Source organism: Salmo salar, chromosome 01 (genome assembly GCF_965601325.2).
Source record: "Salmo salar chromosome 01, fSalSal1, whole genome shotgun sequence".
Taxonomy (NCBI): domain Eukaryota; kingdom Metazoa; phylum Chordata; class Actinopteri; order Salmoniformes; family Salmonidae; genus Salmo; species Salmo salar.
In genome coordinates, this window is record NC_138291.1 from 151,691,756 (window position 1) to 151,716,610 (window position 24,855).

A 24,855-nucleotide genomic window follows, 5' to 3' on the forward strand; every position below is an offset into this window, starting at 1 on the left:
CTACCCTGGTCTTACAAGGACCATGCTCTACCAACTGAGCTGCAAAGGACCACACTGAAGTGCTTCTAGTCCCAATACTTTCAGTGGGATATATGCCACTCTTTTTGAAGTCTGTAAGATGATTCCTGTCTATTTGAAATGTTGTTTTGGCTTTACAGTAAGATCTCTGTCAATCGGGCAGAAATTGTCACATACAGTATAATATTATACTAATAATACAAAAATGTCCGTTACATACCAGTCCATTTTCCCTGTACTATGTCCAATCATATAACACATTAAAGTACCACAACAGCGGCACTTGTTTTTTGAGTTACTCACGATGCTGCACACGATTTAAGTCACTAACCAGGTTTCCCTCAAAATGTCAACAAAACAAAATATGCTAGAGTGGGCTCTTATTGTGTCGGTAAACTTAATTATGTGAGAAATATCAGTGGAAACACATATAATAGCCATCATATCGAAGTAATATGATATGTTGCGTGGTTCTCCTCATTGTGACTCAGGAAAGCATACAGTTTCTTAGGCTATAGATGAAATAAATGATGATGAACTTAACAAGGTGATGAAAGTGCAAGGTGATGAGCTTTTGAGCTTTTGGCACATTTGCTATGTATATAACGCAAACATTTGTGTGACAAAACCATCAGTGAGTTGAAAATGCGATGGAAACCCATTAAACTCGTATTTTTTATTCAGTACATGGGAATTTAACTGCAAAAGTAATTTTCATGTGCACTATGTCATCATGCACAGACTTTTATCCGCAACAAATCCATTTTATGTAAATACATCTCTGGAGGGAAAATGTATGTATTTTGTTTATGCAGATTTTAGAATATTTGCATGAAAATCTGCCGCTAATTGGGTGGACACCTAGCTAGTGAGTATTTGTTTTATTCAAAGTATGATATATTTGGGCTTGAAGTGGGAAATCCGAAGTGGGACATTCATGGAAATCGTGTCAGTGCCGTGCGTTTTGTTATGATATACTGTGAAAATAATTTCCAGACTAAATTTCGCTTCAGGGCTGGATTTTATGACATTGTTTATTAATCAGAAACAGCTGCAAACTTCTTCCTCTTTGCGACTGAGCTGAGCCAAACAGCCGTGCGTCCACTTGGCCGCCTGAGCCATGGAGCAAATTCAAACGTATGTTTTTGCGCCTCCATTTTTTTACCAGAAAATTATCATAATCCATTGCATAATTTGTCAATTTGCTATAATTTTTTTGCTAGTCTGTATTAAAAAATATATATGATCATTTTAGAAATTGTAAAATTGCGTGATATGATTTCATTTTGGAACCCCTCTCCCCCCGTCGCCCCAAGATGAATGGTTTTTACCATTCACTACTGTTTCACTACACACTCCACTGCTTTGATTGGTGCAGCTAGAAACCACAAGTGTCTGTCCTATAATGAAAAGGAAGCTGCAAAAGAAATTCAAGGAACTTGTTTATCTATTTTGTTGTGCTGTTGTCACATTTGTATTGGTGTTTTGTGTCTGATGTGCTCAGGGTGATGTTACATGTCATTTGCGTTGTGCATCTTGAGCAAAGTCATTGTAGACTATCATTTCACTTCCCCTATGAGAACTATGAGCACGGGCTGATTTGGCTTTTCTGTACTGCAGCCAAAGCCTGCCAGCAGCCTACCTACCAAAGGTTGCACCGTCCGTGTCCAATACAATGAAGAAAAACGCATGTCAACCTTTCAACAGTTATCCATATTACCGGAGATTCATCTTATTACTATTTCTTTAGCTGATTCACAGTCACAATGAATCAGCTAAATGCCACAACTATATTAGTGAAGTCAAAGATATTAGTTTCCATCTGTTGGAAAAGTTTTCCCTTAAATGCTTATGACAAACCCAGCTCCAGCCATAGCCAGCCATATCCCTAGCAAGCTGGCAAATCTTTTGAATATGGTGTAGTAAAAATAAACAATACAGCAACAACAGGTAACATTAGCTAGCTAGATAAGGTTAGCATGCTAGCTAGCTACACTGATAGCTGTCAGTGCCCTATTTGAAGGGAGAAATCACCACGACGTTCCTTCCCACCCCCAATTCATTAATATGTATAAGTAACCTGCGTCATTCTTCCGAGGTGGAACCTGATCAAGCTTTTCCACTCTAGAACATGAGTTACGTTGCCCTTTGGTGGGGTCCTTTAATAAGCCTGCCTCCAATTAAATAACACTTTGTTAATCATTAAATCCAATCTAATAACATTGTGGTAACGGCCTGTAGAGCAGAGAGAGGTTCAATAAGACAGAACCTAATGCAGTTGTTCTCTGTGTAGTGTGTTTTTGGCACTCAGTGATTCCCTGTGTCCCAAGACAGCAACAGATCAATGGCCCCAGAGTCTCTGAGTGGAATCAATGATATCTTCTCCTGTCCTCCATAAGCATTACATTAATGAAAGCTATAAACTTCACCTCAGACAACAGACAGCTCTCTCTTTACAACACCCCGGGGCCAAAAATGAATCAGATAACGTTTTCAAGAGCTTTTCGGGCTCAGTTTCCTCCCCCCAAAAAGAAAAGCTGGAGACTTCTGAGATGAGAAAGCGCAATAAACCTCCCAAACAAAATGCTGACATCATGGGGTCCTGTCAAGGTGAAGTGTAGACATCCGTTGTCTTCGTGACCTTACAAGCCCCTGAACATAGACTCAGCTCACAGTAACAGATACAGACATTCATAAGTAGCTAAATAATTGTACCAAAAATATTCAACGAGGTAATGTGAGCTGGCATGTACACATTAAATTGGCTACCATTATCTGTCTGTCATAACCACTTATGGAAAACCATGTCATTGTTAAAACCACTTGGTTCTGAAAAATGGAGGGACTACCTGGACTAGTCCAATAACAAACACCAATTTTGTTGCAAAGTGTTTACAATGTTTTCTGTTGAGTGCCCTATTGAACACTACCTATAATGTGGTGTGGCGTAGATTAAGGATGTACATTACGGAAGTACCTGGGCCTCCCAAGTGGAGCAGTAGTTTAAAGCACTGCATTGCAGTGCTAGCTGTGCCACTAGAGATCTTGGGTTCAAGTCCAGACTCTGTTGCAGCTGGCTGCAACCGGGAGACCCATGGGGCGGTGTTGTCCGGGTTAGGGGAGCGTTTGGTTGGCAGGGATGTTCTTGTCCCTTCTCACACTAGTGACTCCTTTGGCAGGCCGGGTGCAGTGCACGCTGACATGGTCGCAGGGTGCAGTGCACGCTGACATGGTCGCCGGGTGCAGTGCACGCTGACATGGTCGCCAGGTGCAGTGTTTCCTCCAACACATTGGTGCGGCTGGCTTCCGGGTTAAGCGGGCATTGTGTCAAGAAGCAGTGTGACTTGGCTGGGTTGTGTTTCGGAGGACGCACGGCTCTCAACCTTCGCCTCTCCCAAGTCCGTACGGGATGGGACAATACTGTAACTACCAATTGGATACCACAAAAAAGGGGTAAAGATTTTTTTTATAACATTAAGGAAGTACCTTAGTGACAGCAGGGTAGCCGGCGGCCACCTCGCCAGGGCAGTAGAGACTCTCCTGGTGGGACACGTGCACGGCTGTGGCCCACTGGTCCAAGAAGCCACTGGGGGTATACAGGCCACAGTCCCTCACGCTGGTCTCCCGCTCAAAGTCCTCACACACTCCGTCACCATCGTAGAAGTAACACATACTGGGCTCCTCTGGAGGGAGGGAGAGAAGAGAGAAGTGTGAAGAGATTCAATCTTAATGTTCGCTCTTAAACCGTTTGGATTGTGTGGAGGTAAATGTGTTTATGTGAATGAACTTGAAAACTGTTTCAAAACTGTTAGTGTTGATGTCAATGAACTTGTTGAACTGGGCCCAGATTACGCAATATATATATCATATCTTATCCATTGCACTTTAGCTATCAACTGCATTTGCTAATAGTTGATCTTGTCTTCATTTATTGTCTTGTCTTGTGTTGGATGTTTAGGCCACACTCACTACTGTACCACACCTCAATGATTATTCCTGCTTTATTCATGAGGTCCCAAAACTATTTGGTAGAGAGCATTCAACATGGGGACAGAGGAAGCTAGGCATGCTATCTGTTTAGGATAAAAAGCTTTTATTTGTTTAAATAAGCACTTTTAGCATGGTCGGTATTTTATACTCTGTTTTAAAATAAATATCTATAGATTTTTCAGAACTTTCGATCTATTTGTGGTTTTAAAAGTCTTTTGATAGGCCAGCTGTGACACAAGGAAGAACCCCACTTTACAAAGTTGAGAAACAGGTACATTTATCACACTTTTAATGTTTGACTGTGTAGTCCTCTGTTCCTTAGTTAGTAGAGCATGGTGCTTACACTGCCAGGGTTGTGGGTTCGATTCCCCGGGCCACCCATATGTAAATGTATGCATGCATAAAAGCGTCTGCTAAATGGAATATATATATATATATTTGTTAGAGTGTGTGCTTTGTGGACTGGTAAGTGGACGAGTCCATTATCGAAGGGATCTTTTTCCTCAAGCACACAAGGCATCTTGGGTAACACGGAGACAGATCTCTCAGATACTGACCAACAGTGAGTGGCAAACACATCCCACAAGATACAACTCCATTGCTGCACAACTTAAAAATCAGTTTCTCTCTAAGAGTACAATGTATCAACAGTGGGAGTATTTTAAAATCCATCTCTCTCCCCTCCTCCTCTTCTCACCTCCTCCCCCTCCCCTCTCACAGAGTGTAAACATGGCTGCCCTCTCTGCAGTTCCAGCTTTCCCTCGCTTGTCTCCCATCATTGTTTTCGTTTCAGTTGACAGAAATGGGATGTCTGCATAAATAAAGTAACACTCAAGGGGTGCCCTCTCCTGCAGGGGAAGGCTGGGAAAGAGTAGGGCCTCCAGGAGCGTAACACTATCTGATGAACTTGACAGATTAGGATCGTTTCTGTTTTATTTTAGAGAGAGAGACCAGGCAGGAGGATACACCAGTATGGCTTTTCCAGACATCCCACCCGGAGTTGGGGCTGGAGCTGGGGCTGGAGCTGGAGCTGGGGCTGGAGTTGGAGCTGGGGCTGGAGCTGGAGCTGGAGCTGGGGCTGGAGCTGGGGATGGGGCTGGAGCTGGGGATGGGGCTGGAGTTGGGGCTGGAGTTGGGGCTGGAGCTGGGGCTGGAGCTGGGGCTGGAGTTGGGGCTGGAGTTGGAGCTGGAGCTGGGTCTGGAGCTGGAGCTGGAACTGGGTCTGGAACTGGGTCTGGAGCTGGGGATGGAGTTGGGGCTGGAGCTGGGGCTGGAGCTGGAGTTGGGGTTGGAGCTGGAGCTGGGGCTGGAGTTGGAGCTGGAGCTGGGGCTGGGGCTGGAGTTGGGGCTGGAGCTGGAGCTGGGGCTGGAGTTGGGGCTGGAGTTGGGGCTGGGGCTGGAGCTGGGGCTGGAGCTGGGGCTGGAGTTGGGGCTGGAGTTGGAGCTGGGGAAGGGGCTGGAGTTGGGGCTGGAGTTGGGGCTGGAGCTGGGGCTGGAGCTGGAGTTGGGGCTGGAGCTGGGGCTGGAGCTGGGGCTGGAGTTGGAGCTGTGGCTGGGGCTGGAGTTGGGGCTGGAGTTGGGGCTGGAGCTGGGCTAGAGAAGGCTGGGATGTGCGTGTGCTCTCACAGTGTCGGGGTTCCAGTTAAGGGGAAGGCGGCATTCCGTGCCAAGTTGGCTGGGCCTCCTCGAAATTCCAGCCCTCCCCACCTCTGCTCCGCTTAGTGCTGTACTCTGCTCTGACGATGTTGAAACGAGGGGCTGCAGAGGGGGCATATAGAATTCACTCCTGCCACTCCAAACGGATGGAGAGTGAAAGGGAATGAGAGGTAGAGAGAGAAAAGGTGTGAGAGGAAGAGAGAGAAAGAAACTGAGAGAGTGAAAAACAGAGAGAGTTAGAGAAAGAGAGACAGAGAGACTGAGAGAAGAGGTGATTGAGTTCAGGAGGGAAACGATGATAAAATTGATGAACCAGAAGAGAGAGGAGAAGAAAGAAAGGGTTACAGAGGAAAACAAGGACGTAGAAAGAGGCTGAATAACGTTGGGAATAGATAGATAAAGAGGGGGAGGCCAGAGAGAACGAGAGCTGTTCGGTGAAGCAGTACCATGACTCTATTCAACAAGGGAACCCAGTCAACTTCCCTCAGCCTATACACATTTAATTTATTCCCTTATGGCAACAGTATGTGTACAGTATCAGTCCCTTCTCCCTAGCCTGAGAGCACGTCAGGCTGCACCATGCTCTGTGTTAGCCGCTCGTTCAACAGGCAAACCGACAGACAGAAGGTCCCTTCATTATAGTGTCCGATTTCCACACAAAAACTAGGAATATGTCAGGCAGTCACACACATATCCCAGAGCGCTGCGGTCAACGGAAAACAACGCTGCCGTGCACATACAAACACATCACTCGACGAGGCGAGATCAGCTATGACACAATGGGACTTTTTATTGTGTGAAAAAACAGGATAGGAAGAGAAAAATAATCACTCGAAGGAGGACAGGAAATCATCCATCTATTGACCAAACAGTGACTGACGAGGACGCCAGAGAATCCAATCCACTGAATGAAGTTGTTTATTCTCTCTTCAAACGACAATCCTTTCCAGACTCTCAGCGAGACATCAACATGACCATGATACACAATGGCATCTGCTCTTATGAGAAACGCATCAAGCCCTTGGACAAGTCCCAGACACAGATGTGAAACTAGCAAATGCCTCGCCGCTGTCACTCACAGAGCCAGCGTGTGACTAGCATGTTACTCACATCTCCCCACAACTCATACGCCTCTCAACCACACACACTGGAGAGTCCTCCTACCGATAAGAGGCACAGGAACTGCCGTAACAGCTGGCCAATCAAAATAACCTTGCTAAGTTCAAGGGACCAATGAAATCGTCAAATTGGAATGGAAAGCAAAATGTGTCTGTGTAGTTCCGCCCTCAGAGATCTCAATGGGGATGGAAATTGTATTCTTCTGTGTCTTACCAATTAATCACCTTTTGAAGCATGCATACTGTGTCAGTTGTGGACAATAATTAATTTTAAGTCATAGAACCAGCCACTGTGTTAAATAACAGTTATTCATATTCGATTGGTTGTGTGTCCGTGACATTTAGAAAATATGTCACCATAAGTGACATACCGTATAACTAATATGTTAACTCTAGGGACAAATAACTACAATGGTTAAAATGTCTCTATTTTGACATGTTGATGGTGCTGAGGAGGACGTACCGACACAGTTGAAGAAGGGCTCCTTCTTACACTGGCTGGAGCACCCGTCTCCATTCATGGAGTTCATATCATCACACTCCTCTCCCTGGGACCTGTGAGAGAGAGAGAGAGAGAGAGAGAGAGAGAGCACGACAGACAGACAGACAGACAGACAGACAGACAGACAGACAGACAGACAGACAGACAGACAGACAGACAGACAGACAGACAGACAGACAGACAGACAGACAGACAGACAGACAGACAGACAGACAGACAGACAGACAGACAGACAGACAGGAGACTGTTACTGGGAGAACACTCACACGCAAGCACGCAGACATGCAAACACACACACACACACACACACGTTACCTCTGGATGCGCCCGTCTCCGCAGTATGGTGCCCCAAGCTGGTGGGTGAGGGGTGGGGAGGGTTCACTCTCACTGCGGGTTGAGATGGTTTGGACCTGGTAGGTGTACACACTGCTTGGTACCACGTCCCTAAAGACACACACAGATGAAAACTTTAGCTGTCCTGCCCCAGATAAAATGGAAACACATGCACACGCACGCGCAGCCGCACGCACACACACACACACACACACACACACACACACACACACACACACACACACACACATACAGGGGAGCAACCTTTAGCTGGCATCACATCTCTTCAAAACACACACAGAGAATAAGCCTTTAGCTGGCACCACATCTCTACAAACATACACAGAGAATAAGCCTTTAGCTGGCACCACATCTCTACAAACGTACACAGAGAATAAGCCTTTAGCTGGCACCACATCTCTACAAACGTACACAGAGAATAAGCCTTTAGCTGGCACCACATCTCTACAAACGTACACAGAGAATAAGCCTTTAGCTGGCACCACATCTCTACAAACGTACACAGAGAATAAGCCTTTAGCTGGCACCACATCTCTACAAACATACACAGAGAATAAGCCTTTAGCTGGCACCACATCTCTACAAACATACACAGAGAATAAGCCTTTAGCTGGCACCACATCTCTACAAACATTCACAGAGAATAAGCCTTTAGCTGGCACCACATCTCTACAAACATACACAGAGAATAGACCTTCAGCCCACTGACCTAGAGTAGTGATAGAGTGGCCAAGACTAGTGGCCCTAGAAAAAGGTCCCGTGTGGCTCAGTTGGTAGAGCATGGTGTTTGCAACGCCAGGGTTGTGGGTTCAATTCCCACGGGGGACCAGTACGGAAATAAATAAAAAATAAAATAATTGTATGAAATGTATGCATTCACTACTGTAAGTCGTTCTGGATAAGAGCGTCTGCTAAATGACAAAAATTTAAATGTAAAAACCAAGAGCAATTAAGGACGAATCCTAACTTAAGATCTGTGTGTGGAACTTGATTTTCCACACAAATGTCCCATTGACAAAATTAGTGTTTTACGCATCAGTTTGAGTTCAGTCCTATAAGAACAAATTCCAGTAACCTACAAAGAGAGGTCCATAAAGGCTCTGTACGATCAAGGCTCAGATCAATGCACTGAGACTGCACTCGTGAAGGTGGTAAATTACCTTTTAATGGCGTCAGACCAAGGCTCTGCATCTGTCCTCGTGCTCCTAGACCTTAGTGCTGCTTTTGATACCATCGATCACAACATTCTTTTGGAGAGATTGGAAACCCAAATTGGTCTACACGGACAAGTTCTGGCCTGGTTTAGATCTTATCTGTCGGAAAGATATCAGTTTGTCTCTGTGGATGGTTTTTCTTCTGACAAATCAACTGTAAATTTCGATGTTCCTCAAGGTTCCGTTTTAGGTCCACTATTGTTTTCACTATATATTTTATCTCTTGGTGATATCATTCGGAAACATAATGTTAACTTTTACTGTTATGCGGACAATAAACAGCTGTACATTTCAATGAAACATGGTGAAGCCCCAAAATTGCCCTCCGTGGAAGCCTGTATTTCAGACATAAGGACGTGGATGGCGGCAAGTGGATGGCGGCAAACAGAGATGCTAGTTTTAGGTCCCAAGAAACAAAGAGATCTTCTGTTGGATCTGAAAATTAATCTTGATGGTTCTACAGTCATCTCAAATAAAACTGTGAAGGACCTCGGCATTACTCTGGACCCTGATCTCTCTTTTGATGAACATATCAAGAATGTTTCAAGGACAGCTTTTTTCCATCTTCATAACATTGCAAAAATCAGAACATTTCTGTCCAATAATGATGCAGATAAATTCATCCATGCTTTTGTCACTTGTAGATTAGACTACCATAATGCTCTACTTTCCGGCTACACAGATAAAGCACCAAATAAACTCCAGTTAGTGCTAAACACGGCTGCTAGAATGTTGAATAGAACCAAAAAAATGTGAATATATAACTCCAGTGCTAGCCTCTCTACACTGGCTTCCTGTTAAGGCAAAGGCTGATTTCAAGGTTTTACTGCTAACCTACAAAGCATTACATGGGCTTGCTCCTACCTATCTTTCCGATTTGGTTCTGCCGTACATACCTACACGTATGCTACGGTCACAAGACGCAGGCCTCCTTACTGTCCTTAGAATTTCTAAGCAAACAGCTGGAGGCAGGGCTTTCTCCTATAGTGCTCCATTTTTATGGAATGGTCTGCCTATCCATGTGACAGACGCAAACTCGGTCTCGACCTCTTCAGTAGGTCCTATGATTGAGTGTAGTCTGGCCCAGGGGTGTGAAGGTGAACAGAAAGGCACTGGAGCAATGAACCACCCTTGCTGTCTCTGCCTGGCCGATTCCCCTCTCTCCACTGGGATTCTCTGCCTCTAACCCTATTACGGGGGCTGAGTCACTGGCTTACTGGTGCTCGTCCATGCGTCACTTGAGTGGGTTGAGTCACTGATGTGATCTTCCTGTCCGGGTTGGCGCCCCCCTCGGGTTTGTGCCGTGGGGGAGATCTTCGTGGGCTATACTCGACCTTGTCTCAGGGTAGTAGGTTGGTGGTTGAAGATATCCCTCTAGTGGTTTGGGGGCTGTGCTTTGGCAAAGTGGGTGGGGTTATATCCTGCCTGGGGTAGGTGTACACTCTCTGGGGGTATCGTCGGACAGGGCCACAGTGTCTCCCAACCGCTCCTGTCTCAGCCTCCAGTATTTATGCTGCGATAGTTTATGTGTCGGGGGGCTAGGGTCAGTCTGTTATATCTGGAATATTCTCCTGTCTCATCCGGTGTCCTGTGTGTATTTAAGTATGCTCCCTCTAATTCTCTCTCTCTTTCTCTCTCTGTTCTCTCGGAGGACCTGAGCCCTAGGACCATGCATCAGGACTACCTGGCCTGATGACTCCTTGCTGTCCCCAGTCCACCTGGTCATGCTGCTGCTCCAGTTTCAACTGTTCTGCCTGCGGCTATGGAACCCTGACCTGTCCACTGGATGTGCTACCTTGTCCCGGACCTGCTGTTTTGGACTCTCTCTCTACTGCACCCGCTGTCTCTAACTCTGAATGATTGGCTATGAAAAGCCAACTGACATTTACTCCTGAGGTGCTGTCCTGTTGCACCCTCTACAACCACTGTGATTATTATTATCTGACCCTGCTGGTCATCTATGAATGTTTGAACATCTTGGCCATGTTCTGTTATAATCTCCACCCGGCACAGCCAGAAGAGGACTGGCCACCCCTCAGAGCCTGGTTCCTCTCTAGGTTTCTTCCAAGGTTCTGGCCTTTCTAGGGAGTTTTTCCTAGCCACCGTGCTTCCACATCTGCATTGCTTGCTGTTGGGGTTTTAGGCTGGGTTTCTGTACAGCACTTTGTGACATCGGCTGATGTAAAAAGCACTTTATAAATCAATTTGATTGATTGATTAATGAGCAGGGTGAGGGTGGGTATGACTGTTACAGTAGGTTTCAATTGCAGTATATTGAGGAAAATGGCACAGTATTCACACACTCTTTCTCCACACCTCTGTCCCTACTGGCTGTATGGGTTCCTGCCTCTCCCCCTCCTACTATGTTGTGCTGTAAGTGATATATCTATGGAGCCGCTCCACACAGACAGACAAAGTGAGTTCACATTCGAATAAAAAGTCAAGGCGTGCTGGTCACTGTGACCGCAGCATGTGTGTGGGTCTGTTTGTGTGTGGGTCTGTTTGTGTGTGTGTGTGTTGTGTGCGCGCATGCGTGTGTGTGTGTGTGTTGTGTGCGCGCATGCGTGTGTGTGTGTGTGTGTGTGTGTGTGTGTGTGTGTGTGTGTGTGTGTGTGTGTGTGTGTGTGTGTGTGTGTGTGTGAGAGTGTGTATGTATGCCTTTTGTGCATCTGTGTGTGTTTAGGTATAGAGGTGAGGGAACAGCCACGGGGCCACAGTATACTCAGCTGTACACCTCTCCTTCCGCCCCACTCCGAGGACACTTGGACACAAACAAACATCTGGCGAGGGGCTTCAGCACTGCTTTCAGTGGGTGTAATACAATATGGCCCGCGCAGGCCAAAAACAAGATGGGAGTTAAAAAAACATCCAGCTGCATAGCTCTGCATCAGTGTGCTCTCTGCGGTCCGAGCCAGCAGGATATCTCAACACTGTAGCTTATGATACAATAAATAGGGTGTCTACCCACTCTGCCCAGTGGTGATGGCATTTCACTTCCTTATGTTATAAAATACATTTTACCAAGACAAATATGATTCTTCATGTTCTGAATTGTTCAGTGGGGTCTTTCTCTAACGTATCATTAACATTGTATCCAAAAAGTCGGAATTCGTAACATAATGTACTCGATAATAGCACCGAACTCTGTTGACAAAGCGGTGCAGCTTTCTCGCTGAAACTTTTGAGAATTTTACATTTTGTGGTCGTCGTCTTCCAAGTTGTTTCCAAGGGTTGCAAATAGCAAAATTTGCATGACACGAGCCGAATTAAATGTAAAAGGTTTTGAAAATAAAAAGCTTGCTGTATGCTCTGTGCTCCATTGACAATTCAGAGAAAAGCTTGTTTATGTGAGAATTCTTCAAAAAAATAACAGGAACTTTGCATTAATATGAATAGGGTATACTAAAACATGAAAATACTACATATCATGTCTCAAAATCGATATCCATCTTACCTCTATATAGTTTTATGTCTTCCGGATTTGAGAAGAAAGACCGAGTTCAACGATAAGCCTTAATTCTCACACAGCTTCCAGCCTAGCTGACGCCTTGCTATTTTCCAGATTTTTGACAACTTTATTTCTCTGGCCTCCGTTGATTTAGTCACCCTAATCCTGGCCATCCTAAAAGGGTAGACACTCCAATTTGTTTTGAACGGATTATGATAAAAGACATGATGTTTGAACCATTGGTTTTCTTAGATGATTATCTACACAACTAACATATAATTTTACCCATTGGTCAAAATATGAGTTTTTGATTGGACAACCTACAATGAATATGCCAAGGGAATCAGGAGATACTGGATGCATGTGGTTGGCCTTGGTTTTGATTGTGCTTGATTTAATGGTCAGTTATCATCATGAGAGTTGCTGGTTCATGTTTGGAGATGATTTTCCAGGAGACAGAATAACAGGGAAGATGTTATAGAATGCCAGTTAATAGAACCACATAGACCATCAAGTCCAATTCATTTCTGAATTTCTTTGGTATTACTCACACCTCTGAGCTCACACACACACACACACACACACACACACACACACACACACACACACACACACACACACACACACACACACACACACACACACACACACACACACACACACACACACACACACACAGTATTACACTTGTCCGAATTGTCCTTGTTTTACTATCCTTGTGAGGACTTCTGGTATCCACAAGGATAGTTAAACAAAAACACTCACAATTCCCTCATTATTAGCATTTACGTCTATCCCCCTCTGGGAAACATAAGCCCTTGCCTGTTGATTACGGGCAACTCCCCGACAACAAAACAATACACACACACACACACACACACACACACACACACACACACACACACACACATACACACACACACACACACACACACACACACACTGTAGCGGCCCTGTGTTCCAGAGCCGCTGCAATGGCTGTGGCATCCATCGCACTCACAGATGGGTTCACACGAGGCCAGAGCCTTCCCCTTCCTCGCCCCTTCCCTTCCCCTTCTCTTCCAGCCGCCATCGGCAGACTTAGGAGGTGTCGGCACTAATGGCCAGGGAAGCAGTCACGTTTATTAAGTGGCAAAACAAATCATTCAAATGAGCCCTGAACATGAATGGCCCAGGCTGCCTTTTTATGCATGGATTTAGCTGTGTTCTGACCGGGACACTGCTGGGAATGGGGTTGCTCACATCCAATAAAACACACACTTGGAGGGAAGCAGACACATGCACACGGACACGCACACAGATGGAGGCTCATTGCAGGCACAGGCGCAGACAGATGCACACAAACACACAGTCACATAGACAGAGGCGCAATGCAGACAAAGACACACACTCAGACGCAGATATACACACATGCACTCTTGCATGCACATATGTACAGCACAGAGCACACTGACCGAACACACAGCCCGTGCCTTCGAAATGTGTCAAAAGATTTACTGCAGGAAAGCCTTTTTTACCATGGTGGTTTTCAGTATGAAATGTGTTCCATGCCTTCTCTTCCCAAAGACCCGGTCACTCTCCTACTCCCCCACAGCAGGAGAGAGAACATGGGGTTCCAATTGGCTGTCCTGCCCCAGATAGAATGGAAACACACCCACACACACACACACACACACACACGCACACACACACAAAGGCAGGTATGGCCTACAAATGTTCTCCGGTGCTGTGTAGGAGTGAGGAGGAGATTGAGGGTCTGGGTTTTGACTGGATTATTATCAACAATCAAAGGGGATGTTTGACCTGACCTACCGCTCTGTTTTACTCAGTGTTCCGCAGTCTTGGCCCGCTTCGAGACAACTCCGGGGTCATTCTCAAATATCCTTTAGTCTTAATTGAATTATTCAAGCCTCTGGAAAAGGAAAGCTGTGGGAGACATGAGCCTGGAGGACACATGAGCGAGCAGAGGGAGCGACAGGATGAGTGACGCCGCCAACAAGCACCATGGCCCTCTCTCTCCCCTTCCTCCGAATCTGTCATAAAGAGAACACCGGGGGTGATAGGCCAAACCAGGCCCGGGACGGGACAAGAACACCAGGGGTGATAGGCTAAGCCAGGCCCGGGACGGGACAAGAACACCGGGGGTGATAGGCTAAGCCAGGCCCGGGATGGGACAAGAACACTGGGGGTGATAGGCTAAGCCAGGCCCGGGACGGGACAAGGGCAAGAAACATACACACACTGTGATTTCTCGCTCGGGCCTGACGGATGGACGTGACCCATGCGGGAGAAGGCAAGCGGCTGGAACGGCGGGAAGGATGGCTGGGAATCAAAAGATGAGAGCAAAAGAGAGGGAGAGAGAGAGAATGACAGAGCAAGACAGAGAGACAGAGAGGCAGACGACTTATTCTCGATGCTCGGAGAGCCACGTCACAAAACTCTGGTGATTTTTACTATGCGTCTCATATCAGAGCAACAGGTCACATGAGGCTTCCTTCATGTCCTCTGCCAAGATCAACCACCACTCTCGGCCTCCCATCTCCAAATGCTCCTCGGTCTTGGAGGGAAAAGAAAGAGGAGGAGGAAGAGGAGGAGGAAGAGGACGGAGAGAAAAAAACGTTGGGATGCAGTAGATAATGGAAAAAAGGAGGTAAAAGGAAAATAAAACATACTTTTCAAATAGTGTCAAGAGAGGCTGAACAGACACTGGGGCCACCAGGGGCCAGCAGGGACAATAACTTGCATGTGAAATATACTCCGGGGGGGCCTACATAAGAAGAGCACCTTTGTCATGACACAGAGGGGAAACTCTGACATCACTCAAGGCTATCTGTAGCACTGATATCTAGATGGGAAGTGGTTCAGGCATTTGTGTGTATGTGTGTACACACATTCAGGTGATAGATATGTGGTTTATGGCCCTGGGAGCCCCTTTACTTTGGGCTGATACTCGGTCACACAGAGACTATTCTGGACCACTGATCCATCCAGACAGACTTGGGGCTTCAAAATAGCTTTTGTGAGCTCACTAAACCACCTTATGACATTGCGGGACCAAGACTTCAACAGATTGGGGCCTTTATATTTTGTTTAGAGGTAATCAGAACAATGTATATCTTTGTTTCTAAAAAGTATTGTGATGAATTCTATACCATCGTTGCAAATAGAGATGAACACAAATGGTTGTTGTGACACTACACATCTGATTCATTTCAGCCTGTAGTCATCCACTGAGCTCCAGCGTAGGTAAACATTCTATGTGTATTCTTGGGACAATATAAGCCTAGTTCCTATTCTCCATGCCACTCCAAAGACTTTAGCTCTACGGCCAACAAGTTGTCGCGTGATAAGATTTCGTCATGGCGGTTTCCATTGCAGTTCATCCAGACATTCTTCCCTAAGGCCCTTGTGAGAATAGAGACCGTATCTCACCACAGACTTAGAGTCTGGCACAATGCACAGTAATATGCCTTTCAAAGGTGTTTTTGATATCACCACCTGATTGCATGCGGAAGTGTGTTTGTGTGTGTGTGTGCGTGTTTGTGCCGTAAAGATATTAGATGAGAGGCCAGAAAAATCTGAGATGTTGAAGAAATGCTTAGTTTAAACCTTAATACAATAAATAAAGCAATATACCTTTTGTCATGGTGACAGCTGCCATACATGTGAGGTTTCCTGTCTGTTAAGTCTTCAACAAATTCAAGTGCTACACAGTAGGACCTCTCAGACTTACATCTTTATGTTGTTTTCTTTGGTACAATGAGCCTAACTCAATGTCCTGTAACTCTACAATGTAAAATGACGATGTTCATATTAGCACAGCCTCAGACAGAGTAACAAGGGGTTGGTGGCAGTGCCTCATCTATCTCTTCTCTTGAATCATAAGATCCAATATATTTTCCGCTATATTATAAGGAATGAGACATTACCTCAATACAGCACAATAACAAGCTACACAGTAGACACCCCGTCAACCAACAGTTTGTCTCACATTGATGACACGTATGAGAAGTTCCATCACTCCTATGGTTCAGATGTTGACACGTCACTTAGCGAGGAGCTCCACTGGCCTAGCCTAGCGTCAGTGACTCACTGCTGAGTGGTGCACTCATTCTGCCAAATCAGACAGTGGAGAGTAAACCTAACATATGGACAGTGCCAAAGTAGGAATATCAGCAAAGACAGTATAAGTAATGATAATAATAACAATGGAAACCATTGATGTCAAACAAAAAGTGCTAAGTCATTTTACCTTAAATCCCCTATAGATGTTCCTTAAAGTATTTGACATACGGTATATATTTGACCCAAGTCTGAGGCTGCAGATACCTGTGGAGCTCCATTGTGGGAACCCTACAGGGAACCTCTATCATAACAACCATTAGAATCTTACCAGCATGGACCTTAAACTTCAATTTAGCACTTTACAGTAAAATGGGTTTCTCTGCTTCCCAAAGAGAAACTTAACCCTTTCCTGAACATTCCACCTTAACTGTCCCTCCAAATCTACTTTTTGGACCTGGCCCAATTTTATCCTTGGGAAATCCGGGTGAGACGTCCAGACATCCCGGGACCCGCTGCTGCCTCCTCCACTTCCTCTGTCTGCCACTCACCATTATGGTTCATATTAGAGAGCTTATGCAAGGCTCAGTGCTAATGCTGCTCCTTATGGACAGAGAGCAGGCAGAGGATGGCGGAGGGAGCGCAGGGCACAGTGGGGCTTTGTGGGAGTGGAGGGGGCCATGGAGACAGAGAGAATGTGTTATGAGGAGAAGAGGAGGAAGAGAGGTGAAGAGGAGAGGGGGATACCAAGTCAGTTGTACAACTGAATGCCTTCAACTGAAATCTGTCTTCCGCATTTAACCCAACCCCTCTGAATCAGAGAGGTACGGGGGGCTGCCATAATTGACATCCACGTCTTCGGCGCCCGGCGTACAGTGGGTTAACTGCCTTGCTCAGGGGCAGATCGACAGATTTTTACATTTTTACCTTGTCAGCTCAGGGATTCGATCCAGCAACCTTTCGGTTACTGGCCCAATGCTCAACCACTAGGTGGAGGGGGGAGGTGTGGTATGTTTTATTTTCAGTAGACAGAGTCTTTAAAACCATATCCAGTATTATACAAAATGGGCTTAGGCCATGGAGGAAAAAAAGTCTGAAATGTTTGCACGCATATGTGACAAACAAAACCAAAAACCTCCCCGAAAATAATCCGCACATGGAGGCGATCTAAAACAATTACCGTTGGAGCACACAGACATTTCTCACAAATACCTAGGAAGTGTATTCTACATCCCCAATCTGGTATTGCTGGCGAAAAGAAAACAGAAAACCTACAAGTCAAGCAGTCAGAGCTGAGAAAACAACAGAGTTCTCTGAGTAGAGGTGAAGAGGTTGTCTTCTCAGGGCTAGAGCAACAGTGGACTTGACAGGAGAGGAGCAGGGCCATGGGGCCACAGGGGTAAGAGCATAGGAGAACATAGGGGATAAAAGTGTGAAGGAGAAGGCCAGAACGGGGGGAAGGGGTCCCAGTGAAAAGGGTAGCGTAGGGGGCAGCTGCCCTCTCCCTCCCGGGCTGGGGGGTCCCGTCACGTCAGAGCTGAATAGGTTTTGAGACCCTGACAGGCCAGAGGACCCAGAGGACCCAGGTCAGGGAGAGGATTAGCCTATGGGCCAGGGGGTCTCAGAAGGCTAGGGTCCCCCCATCACCCCCACTAACCCTCCTCTCAGCCCACCCCTAACCACTCCATGGTTTACCCCCAACCAGTCCAACATTCCAGCTCTCTCCCTCTCATCTCCATCCCACCCCCTGCTCACCCCTTCATAATTCACCCCCACTAGCCTGACCTCCCACCCCTCACCCTCTCATACATCCAACCTTGAATAGGGAGCCAGGGAGGCCTCTACTCCCCCTTCCGTGCCCCATTTCAGGGGAAGGGCAGTGGGCTGAGTGTGGGAGGTCAGCCCTCTGTCTATGGAAACAGGCCTGGGGAGCCAGTGAACCATGACGATCCAGCAAACTAACCATGGGTCAATCAAAACACTCCAGCAGAAAAACCTTGGGTCAACCACAACACTTCCGCCGACTTCAAAACATGTCAAAAGATCTGGGTGACCCCCAAACTGTTCTTCAACCACCCCTATCTAATCTGTTTGTGTGTGTGTGTGTTAGTGTGTGTGTGTGTGTGTGTGTGTGTGTGTGTGTGTGCGTGAGTGTGCGAGTGCGCCTTCGCGTGCGTGCGTGCATGCATGCGTGTGTGTTAGATTGACTCCTATGATGAGGAATCCTTTGCTGTGGGTTGACCTGGACCTTTCTCTCTGGGAATGACGTCAAACTCCTCTTACACAACAAAAGAGTAAGCCAACACTGACCATCACCATGAAGATCCACACAAGGCCATCGAAATCCACTAAAACCATTGAAATGCACCAAGACCATAGACCAAAATGCACCACCAATAGACACTCACAACTGACATTCTACCAGCTTCAGAGCTCCAGGAGCAATTGCTGTGGCCACAATACCACTAAGTACACCAGTGCATGCGGAGGAACCTTCCAATAACATCTTGTCATGAAGCATTTATAATGGATTAGTAAATCGTTTATTCATAATGTATTAATCATTACTCCCACATTTGTAAATGTTAATAAGCTAGTTATTCACACATTTATAACAACTTTTAAAGTATGTAGTAATGATTCATGAGATCATTGATGAGATGTTTATTATAGGTCCTTATAAACCATTTACTAATCATTAGTAAAGTATTTTTGTGGGGTCTAATCTAAAGTGAGGGCTATTTATACTTTATTTTGAATGGCCAGTGTCATTTCTCACAAAAATATTGGTAGACATTCCAGTAGTACCTGACGCTCCTTAATCGATGTCCGCGTTAATCGATGTCCGAAATCTAATTAACATAAGAAAATCTGTCTGTTTAAGTTAGAAATGTCTGTTTTTTTGTATGGGCTGCGTCTCATACCACCGCATCCGCCAATGTTGGCCATTTGTATCTGCGGTGGAAGGTGGCAGAGCTACAGCGTTGTTTGTCAGGCCAGGAGACATGCCAAAAAATCTGCCTTTTTACGAAAACGTAGCGTCTGAATGGTTTGGGCTACAAACTAATATGACCACTCTAAGGAAAGACGAGTGTTCTCTGTTTTGCTCTCCGTTTTGCTTTTCTTGACGTTTTGCTTTACGACCCCCACAAGTGCCACACGACTCATCTGAAGGTAATCCGGTACCGGGATGAAAAATGAATGGAAGGGAATGGGGCATTTACACGTCAAAGGTATACGGATAATTCCACTGTATTTTTTTTCTGACCTTTCTTATATCTCTCAGGTAAAGGACAGACACTTTACAACATACTCATTTGATTTCTTGTTCCATGTATGATCTTTTGTTCCATGTATGAATCTGTTATTCAATGTGTTTCTAGGGGCTAATAGCAGTAAGGCCAAATTCAATGTTTCATCAAATAATTTAGTTGAATATCTTTTGAATACCTACAGGGGTACCTAAAATAAAAAAATCAAATATCTAAAAGTTCCTTGGTATGACCATCTTAAAACAATTCCATATGTTAGCTTAGTAGAAAGCCATCCCGGACCCTTAGCCCATAAGGGGTTTTATTAAGGTCTCAAAATAGCCTGGAGCATATCAATGGTAAAAGAATAAGCACACAGTACAGGATGTTTAAGAAAACATATTTTCACAAAAACTGTTGTAAAACAACTGTTGCAAGGACGTGAGGAAGAGTTTTGCCAATTTTGTCAACCTCGCGAACCAACGAATCATTAAACAGGGAGATGTAGCCTGTACCCAACAGCTGGCGGGACCAGACAGTTTTTCTCAAATGGATGTTTATCCCTTCATTACTACTGATATGTGATTGACATTTAGAGGTATTTGAAGATAGAAATGTTATATGTATAACCTTTAAATGCTTCCAGTGCTTCAGTATTTTAACCACATAACTCTTTAAATGTAATTAGGATAGTTCAGCAAAATCAGATATTCAGATATTTGTTTTCTTACTTCATAAGCAGTCTATGAACTGCTCGAAGGAGTGACTGCAATCCACACTTTGGTTTTGGTAGAAAAGTTAAACAGTAATAAACAGTAATGTAAGCATTTTCGGAAGAAAAACATTACTTTACTCAGCATAGACTGTGTATGAAGTTACACATCACACTACTACAACAGTGTGACTGCTTTGGAATGAAATGTTTAATATATTTTCTTAAACATCCTCTGTATTGTGTGCTTATTGTTTAACCATTGATATGTTCCAGGGGCCATTTTGAGACCTTGGATGGAGCAGGACCTGATGATGGAGCATCAGGTACTGCTGGAATGTCTACCAATGACATGTCCATCTTTTTGTGAGAAATGACACTGGGCATTCAAAACATTTATAAAGTATTTATAAAGTATAAATAGCCCTCACTTTAGATACTGGGAAAATACTTTACTGATGATTAGTAACGGGTTTATAAAGATCTATATTCAACATCTTATGAATGATCTTATGAAACATTATGACATACTTGAAAATGTGTTTATGAATGTGTGAATAACTAGCTTACAAATATTTACAAATGAAGAAGTAATGATTAATACATGAATAAACTATTTACTAATTCATTATAAATGCTTTATTACAAGGTGTTATTATGATGTGCTATGCGCAGGCATACCCTCTCTATCTTGTATAACAGGCATACTCACCCTATCGTGTCTTCTCATCCACTTTCCTTCTTATGTGAACCATGCTGACAGCATGATAGTGAAATTGCACAACACATGGCAACGCCACTGAGAGTGCTACCTTTATCTAGTCAGCACATTCCATGAAAGTAAAGCACAAAACTCTGCCACCGTGCACAGATAATGCCGTCAACAAGACATTTGTTTTCCCCAGCAACTCCCCCAAAAAATGTGGCTAGCAATGAATGACCTTTGATTCGAGAAGTGGGTGTTGGGCAGTGGATTTGAAACCATCAAACTGGTGGTGGCCCACCAACATGCCTGAGGGTGTTTGAAAAGAACACATTGAAACATCATGACATTTATCTTTATAGGAAACATTTTCACAGAGGTTTCTAATTTGGGATTTTAAAAGACATTTCTTCCGACCCCTAAATACATAAGATTTAACTGCGAAACATTTCTGAGATCGTCAAAATCGTCAAAAACACTTAATTCTACCAGTGCAAGTATCCCTCCGCCCAGGACTGGACTGGCCAGAGAGCCAGAGAGAGGGGAGGTAGGCTGAGGCCCATCCCAGAGGGGAGATATACGGAGCCCACAGCCCAGATCTCTGGTGCCTGGCTGGGGTAGACAGAGTATGGGCCAAGAAGACCACACCAGCTGCTCCTCTGGACACAGGCAGGCGGGCAGGCAGGCAGGGCCCAGGCTTAAATCAGCCTGCAGCTGCAGCGCTTGCCTCAGCATATTAACTTTGGCTCCGCTTCACCCCTTGACCAAGAACAACTTGGTGCAAAAATAAGATTTTTTTCCCCCGACCCAAGGTCAGTGAGGAGATTGGGCTCAAGATCAGATTAATTTGCAGTGTGAAGAGATAATGCTTACTCTGCAATGTCTCACCCATTACGCAGAGAACGCAGCAATCCTGGTGTATCATTAACCTGCGTTAGGCCAATACAGTGCAACCCACACAGTCAAGACATTCAAAGTTGCGTGTAACTGACAGTAAACCGCTAACCATCCCGGTCTGGTCCCTCACCTGTCAGTGTATCGCCTGGCAGGTTCGTTCAACACCACACCGTGGGGGGCATGGGAGAATGGTGGCTGGCGCAGCAGTCGGTGGCGGAGCGGCTTGCAGTGGCGGCACAGCAGGCAGTTAGGCTTAGATGCCAGCAGGGTAGCATCAATCTCCAGGTGCTGCTCCATGGTGAAGAACTGCACACCGTACACCTCCTCCTCCACGTCCAGCTTCAGCGTCAGTGGCGTATCACAGAACACGTTACTAGGGCCCAACGAAAGGTTGTTTCCACTAACGGTCAGGAGCAGGATGTTGTGGATGGCGGGAAAGGCCGTCTCCTCGGGGCTGAAGAAGGTGACCCACACAGTGAGGGAGTCGGGCACCAGTGGGTGGGGGAACTCTAGCTGGAGCATGCAGCCCTGCAGTGGGCACTCGGACAGTCCCACGGCCCCCTGCTCGATGCCGGCGTTGGGGCTCCAGGTGCGCACACTGGGCTCACATGCCTGCTCCACGTCTGGAGGTCCTGGGGGTCAAAAGGACAGAGGTACAGCAAATCAAACATAACATATAAACAACTATAAAGTAAATACACACTCAGACACAACCAACAGAGAGAAAATGAAATACAATAGAAAACAAAGGTTAGGTAATTGCATTTGCAAACATGACCATGTGTGGTTGTTTGAATTCGTTTGTATGCAGGGAAGAGCTGCAGGTGCATGTCGAAATAAAATATATATAATGTGTATATAGAACAGTGGTCTGACTGACTACAAATGGCTGTTGCAGGTGAAGTGTCAGGGCTGAATGAGCTGTTGGCTTTTCTCAGCAATTGACTACATGCGACAGACACGGGACTGAGTTCATTGTCAGTAAAGCAGGGGAGGCAGCAGACAAGCTGCCTGTGTTCCTCTTGAGAGAGGCCCTGCACAGGGTTCTCACTTCAGTGGCAGTCATTACAACACCAAACAGCGCTCCTCCAGCCATATTTGGAGTCCACAGCTACCTCGTATTATCCAGAGTGACGTATACCAACATTCATCAAGCGCTTTGAAAAGCCAGCATTATGGAAGACACTGTGTTCTCCCTGTTTTCCTTTTGTGCACTTCCAAACTGGCAACCGACAAACCCATTTGCTAACCTCAATTCTGGGCACCGCACAAAATTCCAGTGTTTAATCAAGTGAGCACTGAATTCGGTTTCCAGGCCACATTATCTCAACACATTTATTATTGTAAGTGTGTGTGTGGCCAGAGTAGAGGTAACTTTGAAAAAAAGGAGAGAAAAGAAACTGAGGAACTGAGATACTCAGAGTTTTGCACCCAGCCTCTCTCTCTCATAATGTGCCCCTCACATTCTGTGGTGAGTTTTTCATTGACTTTTTGAGGAAAGGAGTTTTAGCCACTGAAAATATTTTGTAATGTCAGCTGTTATGATGGGCTGTCCTCCTGCTCTAGAACTCCTACTGCGGATACCAGAGGTTCCAGATTTACCATGAGACAGGATGGGGATGTCATCCATCATAAGATCATCTATAGAGTAAGTAAAAGAAATACATAAAGATTATATGCAACCTTGGCAAGACCCATGTCTGTTTTTCAACACTGTAGAATTACCAGTACAGTAATTTTGAGTATTACAGATTTTATCCTTAAAATCCAACCAAGACAGCACCTTTTCATTAGGGTTAACTCTACTCTCTGTTATAAAAACAGCTCTGAAGCATTTGACCTAGCCTTGCCTCCCAGGTTGCTGAAAGGCCCTCAAGGTGTTCAGACAATCCAAACCTGGCCTTTTAATAGGAGGCCTTGCTTTCTCACTTGATTTGCTAATCCCATGGGGGTATTAACCTGTCTAGGAGATCGCTTGTTCTAGGAAAGGAGGAAAGATACATTTGGAGGAATTCCAGCTTAATTGCTGTAGGGTTGAATGTGTAGTGTTTCGCCCTCCGCCATCATGTGGGAATCAGACGGTGTGGAATTGTGGAGCGCTGGAAACAGGGGACTGGAATGAACTGGGATACGGATAGATAAACATAGAGGGATATGTCCGGGCATGCACTCTGCTTTCTAAGAATGGGGCCTACCTCTCCGTCATACGTCACACTCTCTATAACACACACAACAGACTGACTGACTTGCACTGAAGTAACCATTGTCCTCAGAGGAGGCTGGTGGGAGGAGCAATAGGAGGACAGGCTCATTGTAATGGCTGGAATGGAATTAATGGAACGGAGTCAAACACACAACAGACTGACTGACTTGCACTGAAGTAACTTGCACTACTTGAATTCATGCCATGACCTCTAACTAGAGGGCATGAGAGGAACTACAATGGAAATATGTCTTGCTCACTTGTGTTTCGCCCCTTGAGAGCCTTACTGTGTCATCTGTGTGAACACAGTCATAGCTGCATGACAGCATATATTTTTCAATTGATACATTAAAATCAATCAAGCGATTCCTCATAGTCTAGAAGGCCAATAAACGTCAGTCATTCATCCCATCCCTCTGCATATGATATCTGCAGTCTAAACAGTTGGAGTGGGTGACAGGGGTGAGGGATGGAGAATGTGGCGGGAAGGGTGAGTGATGGGGAAAGCATAGGGCCTGAAGGAGGAATGGTGATTGACAGTACGGCTCCTCTCCTCTCCCTCGCCCGGGGAGTTTTCAGATATTTGGTTCAACACACATCCACCACTCCTCTCCTTCTTTTCCAGATCAACCTCGCTGGCCTCCGCCCAACATCCAAATGTTGGGGAAAAAAACACAACCTTGTCCTGGCGCGCGGATTCTTTTATATAGTGCAACTCTTTTATAGG

General features: G+C 45.4%; 1 protein-coding gene across 2 annotated transcripts in view; it reads right to left on the reverse strand.

Annotated features, from left to right (window-relative positions):
- Positions 1–24,855, reverse strand: part of LOC106565903 (pappalysin-1) — a 126,289-nt gene that overhangs the window by 71,766 nt on the left and 29,668 nt on the right. For both annotated transcript variants that reach the window (XM_045691089.2, XM_045691078.2), the window contains exons 7-10: positions 22,056–22,557; positions 7,600–7,728; positions 7,246–7,337; positions 3,505–3,701 (exon numbers count right to left, since the gene is read on the reverse strand). In XM_045691089.2, the coding sequence (XP_045547045.1) occupies positions 3,505–3,701; positions 7,246–7,337; positions 7,600–7,728; positions 22,056–22,557 (920 nt within the window). The remainder of the gene's footprint in view (positions 1–3,504; positions 3,702–7,245; positions 7,338–7,599; positions 7,729–22,055; positions 22,558–24,855) is intronic.